The 7,016-nt window shown below is 60.4% G+C and overlaps 1 protein-coding gene across 2 annotated transcripts; it reads right to left on the bottom strand.

The window, feature by feature from the left end:
* Window positions 1-1,158: 1,158 nt before the first annotated feature.
* Window positions 1,159-6,508, bottom strand: Ctdsp1 (CTD small phosphatase 1). Of its 2 annotated transcripts, none has more exons than XM_004638222.2 (7): window positions 6,120-6,508; window positions 4,688-4,836; window positions 4,411-4,515; window positions 4,225-4,281; window positions 3,558-3,650; window positions 3,257-3,442; window positions 1,159-2,730 (listed from the first exon to the last, which is right to left on the bottom strand). In XM_004638222.2, exons 1-7 carry the CDS (start codon window positions 6,184-6,186, stop codon window positions 2,602-2,604), a joined length of 786 nt encoding a protein of 261 aa, XP_004638279.1. In that variant the 5' UTR covers window positions 6,187-6,508; the 3' UTR covers window positions 1,159-2,601. The 2 variants fall into 2 exon arrangements, with proteins under 2 accessions (XP_004638279.1, XP_004638278.1); XM_004638221.2 differs by having other exon boundaries at window positions 4,411-4,512; window positions 6,120-6,505.
* Between the last annotated feature and the right edge of the window lie 508 nt (window positions 6,509-7,016).

Below are 7,016 nucleotides of genomic sequence, written 5' to 3' on the forward strand. Positions count from 1 at the left end.
GGAGAGAGGAACTACAGTAGGTCTTCCAGGATAGGCCAAGACCAGGGGCTGGGTATCTATTTTGCTGAGTCTCTCCTGGTCCAGGTCGACCAGAGCTGAAGCCAGGGTACTGTGGAGGATTCTCTTCCCAGGCGGGTGCCTTCTGGCTCTTCCCTATCCCGTAAAAAGTGCAGGAGCGGGCTTGGGGGTGGGGAAAGGCAGCTTCACGCATAGTGCAATGCCCTGCACACAGAATTGGGGGCATTCAACAGCTGAAGCTCTAAGAGACTGGCTTGGGACTACATCTGCCAGGTAAAGCGACGTGGGGTGCGGGCTGGGGGAACACGAAAGGACGCGTGCGATGGACCCATCCCTCGGCCGCCCTGTGTGTGCGTGGGAGGACCACACCTTCAGGACGGGAGAATGAGACAGGTCCAGGGTACAGAAGAGTAGGGTGGGGGCGAAGGTGGCACGCGGAGGCCAGGCCCTGGGAGCCCGAGGTCCGCGAGGACCGGGAGGCCCCTAGCGGCCGGCGCTAGAAGCTGGCGAGGGCGGAGGGCACTTCCTGCCCAGGCGGTCAGGGAGGAGCGGTCCGCGGAGGAAGCGCCGCGGGGCCGCGCGGCCGCGCGGGGCGGGGCAGGAAGTGGGGCGGTGGCTGGGAGTTGGCGCTGGTCCCACCCAGTCGGCCCGGGGAGTCAGAGTCCTGAGGTTGCAGCCCCAGTACGCGGCTCGCATAGCCCGAGGAGGCCAAAGACCTCGCCCGCCAGCCCACGCCCACCCGGCAAACGAGTTCTTCCGAGTCCGCTGACGCGGCCACGCCCACCCCAGCCACGCCCCACGGCCCACCCCTGCCCGCCCATTAGTTTGGCTTCGTAGCTAAATTTCGTGTCTTCGGTGTTAACAGTCTTTGAAAGCTCAAAGAAGGGGGTCGGGGAGATGGCTCAGTGGAATAAGTGCTCCGGCAAGCACAAGGGCCTGAGTTCAATCCCTGGTTCCGCCAAAGGCTCAAAGAAGCAGAGTAACTCAGTACTGCAATCTGATGTGCAAGAGTCCAACCCCAGACTGTCTTCACGACCCTACGGGAAGCTAGGGGCCTGGGCCACTCCTCCCTCCCCTGTCCCCTCCGAAGCTTTGCAGAAGCAGGGTCACTTGCACACACCAAAAACCACAGAAGCAGGATGGGGGCCTGGCTTTCTCTTTAGTTGTCACACTGTGAGGCTGTCAGAGAAGGCACTTAAACAGGAAGGTCACCCGACTCAGGTCACCAATATCCTCCCTCCACCACCAACTCCCTTGGCACTGGTTTGTGGGGTCCCTGATCCAGACTCCACTGGTGTGGGGGTTCAGAAACATAAGTCAGAGTTGGAAGGCAAGAAATCCTGGGGGCGAGCCCCCAGCCAGCAGGGGGTCAGAAGAGGTTGCAGAGGGTGGGCTGGCACAGAAGAGGGGGACAGCTTGGCCAGGTGTTCTAGAGAACCCCCCCAAGCCCAATAAGGTCCCACCTCCTGCAGATACCTCTAAGGCACCTGTGAAGTCTGAAGTGGGTGGGGAGAGGCACCAATTATGGGTGGAGACCCCTACACACTTAGCTGGTGGACCTAGCACATTGCTGGGCATAGAAGGTGCTAGAGTAGTTTTGAACGAATGGAGCAAGGGTGGGGGGTGTGAGGGACTGAGGACAGAGCCGGAGCCCCCATGGCCCAGCTTGTTCCATTCAGAAAATAGTTTTTAAAAAATGTAAAAATCCTTTCCCTCCCTCCCCCTAATTTCTGGGCCCAGGAAAGGGGGAGGAAAGGTTGTCTATCCCAACCCTTCCCCCCCTTCCCTTAAAAGTCTATATACACATATACATATTTATATGGCACCACAAGGGGGTCCTGCCTATGCCCCCACTTAGAGCTTGGGGAACCAAGCTGCAGGGCCTTAGGGTGGTTAAGGCAGAAGTAGGGGGTCCAAGGTTGGGTGCTGTGGGGAGCAGCTGTCAGCCTTCAAGAAGTGAAGCTGCTCCCCTCACCAATAGTAACAGACCTCCCCTCTTGTCTCTCCCTCAGGGCAGAAACTGCTGGTGGCTCCATCAGTCCTATCAGTCCCAAGGCGGAGAATGGGCAGGACAAGATTGGTTCTTCCTGCACCAGCCTAGAGTGCAGCCCCCTGCACTTTTCCAGTGGGAGATGGCAGGAGCATGGCTGTGTTGTTGTCCCTGGGCAAGCTGATAGGGAAGAGAGCATTTACGCAAGGCACTTGGTGTCCACTGTTACCAGGCTGGGGGTCAAAAACCCTGTCTTCACAGCCAAAGCAGAACTAGGCAGGGCTAAGGGGCCCAATTTGGCAGCAGAGAAACATGGCAGCATGGAGAAAGGAGACAGAAAGGGGAGCAGCAGGCAGGGTCCCCGGTCCCCCTAAAAGGGGGGCAGAGGTTTGAAGGCACTGACAGAGGCCCAGGGGCTCATCGTTCTTGGTGCAGCCAGTGGGGCTAACAGGGGCGATGCCTGCTTCCCCAGGGCTGTGAACGTGGTGCAGCCTGCAGGCTTCTTAGGAAAGAGTACAGGCAAGTACCCAGAGTCTGCGTGGCAGGAGGTGCAGGCTTCTGCCAGGGGCAGGTCCTGGCCCCATGGCGCCTCACTAGCTCCCAGGCCGAGGCTGCCTGAGCACTGAGTACACGTCGTCCACTCGGCTGAGTTGCTCAAAGAAAGGGAGGAGGTCATGGAGTTCAGTGTCACTCATGTTATCAAACCACGAGGCCACTGGTACCTGGGGGAGTGGGAAGAGGGAGGTGAGCATGCAGGCTGGCCAGCAGCTTAATGCCAGCCCTAGGCACCTACTACTCAAGTAGGCTGCCTAACTCCTGGGAACCCAGTGGCTACAGTACTCACGGCTTGACAGCAACTCCCAGGAATGCATGTCTAACAAAAGTTTCACAGAGCAATGCTACAACTTACTGTGTGTGAGGTATTCAGATTATTAAAAATCCCAATCAGGACTCATGAAATTTATGCTGTGGCCCATTAATAAGTCACAACGGGCACTGTGAAAAGCTTAAGCCATCTCACTGCCTGGTGGCAAGCGCCATCCACACACAGGTAGAGTGGTCCAATTAACCAGGTACCAGGCAGCAGCAGTGGGTGACAGGCACAGGTCATTGAGTGCAGGAAAAGGAATGAATGGGAAGGTGTGTCCACATGGCACTACCAGATTTGGGGTTGGGGAGGCCAAGGCAGCCTGCATGGGCTCTTGTCCCTCCCACTGTCACAGCCCTGTGTGGCCCTCAGGCACTCACGGCATTGTCTGGGTGGAAGACATAGGAGGCCGGAGAGTTGTCCAGGATGAGCACCCGCCGGAGGTCTCGGCCCAGCCGACTCAGGTCCTTCACATAGTTTCCCCGGTGGAAGACACATGACTCTCGAAACAACCGGGCCCGGAAGGCCCCCCACTTGTCCAGCAGGTCAGCTACTGGGTCTGCGTACTAGGGGTGGAAGGTGGGTAATCCAGAGGCTGGGGGTGAGCCAGGGCTCTATCTGGCTGCATGCTGGAGGCAGATGGGAGGGCAAGGTTACCCCACATCCCTGGCAGGGGCTCACCTTAGCCAGGCTGGCGGTGAACAGCACGCATTCGAAGAGCTCACCCATTCGCTGCAGGAACTCGTCAACATGGGGCCGCTTCAGCACGTAGACCTGGGGGGTGGGCCAGTGAGGGGCTGTGGCCCTTGGGCTGGGGAGGGGCAAGAGAGGGCTGGGAGGGGGTGGTGGAGGAGCTGGGCCAGTGGTCCCTTAGAAGCTGCCCCGCCCCAACCACCCAGTGTCCCAGAGGATCCAAACAAGTTTCAAGTCCACCAGCTTCAGATCCTGCCTGAAGAGTCACTAAATCCTGGTCTCGTCCCCCATCTTGGCCTCAAAAGATGCAGGAATCTGTGGACAGCCCCCTCACCCCAAGGCTGCAAAGCGCCGGCCCCCGAGCCAAGTAATGGAGAACAGGCTGGACAGCACACAACCTATCCTGAATTACTTGAACTGGGTCCCGGGCAGGGGATGTAGGGCGAGAGGGCACAGCAAGGCCAGGCCAGACGCCTGGAGTTGGCCAAGTCCCTGAGGTTCTGTGTGACCTCCAGCAAGGCTCACACCTTCTCTGGGTCTCTACCATAGCACCTTTATCAAAGCCTCATGCAGCGCTCGCTCTCTCCAGATTGGTGGGAGGAGTGTGGGGTCTGGAGGCAATGCCAAGCCTGCCACCTCTTGCTCTGCCCCTCACCTGATGAATCACCCCATCGATCTCCACCGGGATGATGAAGTCGGCATTGTTCACTGGCTGTGGGGGGGGGGAAGAGGTGCTGGAGCCACAGTGGGCAGCCCCAGGGCCCAGCTGAGACCTCCCTCCCCAGCCAGGGCAGCCCCCCACCCCCAGGCTCAGGGCCGACTGCTGCTGGCCAGGACCCACCTTGAAGGAGCTGTGCACCAGGGTCTCATCTAGGTCGATAACGACGCAGATCTTGTCAGAGTCCTGGGCTTTGGCCTCGGGGAGCAAGTACTGCACTGGGCTCTGCTGTAGGAGGGGTGTGCCTAGGTGGGGATGTCTCCCACAGGAGCTTCCCTCCCTGGTGGCGTGAGGACAATAGGCCATCCCACCCCTCTTCTGAGTTTTGTCACAAGATCTCCACCAGGACCCTTCCCCTAAGCCCAGGTGTCCCTGCTGCCCCTGCCTGCCCCCTACACACCTTGGGGATGGCACCATTCTCTTCCACCAACAGGGGTGCCCCACTGTGAGCAGGCAGTGCCTCTCCATCTTCACGGCACACACAGCAGAAGAGCGAATGGAGGATGCCCCGGCTCCGCGGCTTCTGGGAAGTGGCTGACTTCTGGTCACCTGAAGCAGGGAGGCCCAGGTTGGGGACATGGATGTGCTGGCCTGCAGAGGCAGGCAGCCCAGGTGGGAACTGGAAGCTGGCCTAGCCACACTTCCTTCCTTTAGGGAGGCACTGAGAAGGGACTCGACCCTGAAATGCGCCTGCCTGGGCCCTGCCAGTCCCCCATCCAGGAGTCCAGTGTGGCTACAAAGGCAAGCACGTTTCCTTTAGGGTAAGCGACAAAGGGGACAGATGCTTCTCTACCACCTTCACACCTTACCCGGGCAGCCTTTGCTCAGGAGACCCAGGGCCTGCGGCCCAGTCGCCCACTCCCACTCTACCTCCATCCTATCCACCTTGTGGGTTCAAAGTCCTCAGAGGCAGGGGGTGCAGTCCCAAGGCCTTAGGCCAGTGTCCCTGCCGCCATTGGCTGCCCCCGCCCTCTCCACCCCGCCCAGCCCAGACCTCCGACCTGCAGCGGGCGCGGCCGCTGATTGACAGACCCGCTCTCTACCGCCCTACCCGGGCTGAGCTGGGCCTAGGCGGGAAGTGGGTAGACCTGCCAGGACTTCCAGGCCCCGAGGACTACTCGAGGCCAAGGAGAGACCATGACCCTACTCTTCTTGCCTGGGGTGCAGCCTTGGGGGGGGTTTTCTGGGTGTGTGCGCAGATGCACAGTCCAGGCGCCCGTGGCCTGCAGCCCCGGGACTGCAGCCCCTGCAGGGCACTGAGCTGCCCCGAGGACGCGGAATAACTGCTGGAAGTTCGGGCTCCTCTCTGTCACAGAGGTGCTCGGCGCTTCCCCGCAAGTCGCGGAAGTTTGTAGGAACGTGGCTGCCGGTTGGCGGGAGATCTCCCAAGCCCCTCTGGCCAGCTGTCACCTCTGCACCCCCTCCAGAGACCCGACTTTACTAAAGTGCTGAGAGGTGGAGTCTACGGGTGGCCCGAAGGTGGCCACCCCACCCCCTATTTCGCAGTTCCATTGGCGCCAACGGTGGTGGGGGAGCGACATCCAGACACCGCCGGCCCAGGAACCCCCACAGAGCCCCCCTCCTTATCTCAGCCTCAGTTTCCCAATCTGGATAAGATCAGAGTGCATTAGAGGCGCCAGGCCCCGCCCCACGTCTCGGAGACTCCCCGAGTTTAAACTCTGCCCTCTCCACCTCTTGGGCCGGGAGCTCCAACCCAGCCAAGGCGGGTGCCCGGGGTGGTGGCAGCAACTGCTGTATAGGAACAGACCCCGGTTCCCTCCTCTTACCCCTGGCCGCGCCCCGACTGCACCCCCCTCCCGACACCCCAGTACCTTTGCCCCGCAGCGGGCCCCGCGCCTCCTCCTTGCTTATCTGAGTAATGACGGCCGAGCTGTCCATGGGGCCGGGCGCGCTCCCCTCCGGCCGGACTCTGGCCCCGGCGCCCGGCCTCCCCCCCGGCTCTGGCCGGAATCGGGGCGCGGGGGGGAGGGGAGCGTGGAAGGGAGGGATCCCCGCGAGCTTCGGAGGGGAGGGGAGCCAGGTTCTAAGGGGGAGGGGGAGGGAGGGGGCGCGGAGGAAACTTTGTTACAACATGGAGTTTCCTCCCCGCGAGGCGGATGCAAACATGGAACCCAGGCGCTGTTTCAAGGCTCCCCCTTAAAAGGGCAACAGCTTCGGCGTGACCTGGACTCGGCCGCGGCTTTCAACACTTCTGCGGCCGGGGCGGCTCCGCGGGCGGAGAAGCGGGCTGGGCCTGGTTCCTGCAGGATCCACTGGGCGTTGCTTCCTTTCCTACAGCCCGCCCTCCAGACAGAGCCTCTGCGGCTGCGTGGCAGGTCAGACACTCGGCCCACCTCCGGGACACAGAGCCCCGGGGCCAAGGCCTGGGAGCGCCCGAGGGCGGCGTACCTCGGGCTCTGCTGATTCCCAGGAGCTTGGCACTAGTTTCTTCTCGGTTTGCTTAACTGGGAAATGGGGTAACTCAATTTATTTGTAAGATGGGTTTTATATCTGGTGTTGGAAAAAGCCACTTCGCAGGCACGTCGCAACAAAGACTCCAGTACTACTGCTAGCTACAGAGATCTGTGGGAAGTCGAGCTAGGTGGCATACGCCTAGCATTCAGGAGGCTAAGGCAGTAGGATTGCCATGAGTTCGAGACCAGCCTGGATATAGAGTGACACTTTATCTAAAAACCAAAAAGAAAAAAGCAAAAAAAAAAAAAAAAAAA

This window comes from Octodon degus, unplaced genomic scaffold (genome assembly GCF_000260255.1).
Source record: "Octodon degus isolate 3935 unplaced genomic scaffold, OctDeg1.0 scaffold00096, whole genome shotgun sequence".
Lineage (NCBI taxonomy): Eukaryota > Metazoa > Chordata > Mammalia > Rodentia > Octodontidae > Octodon > Octodon degus.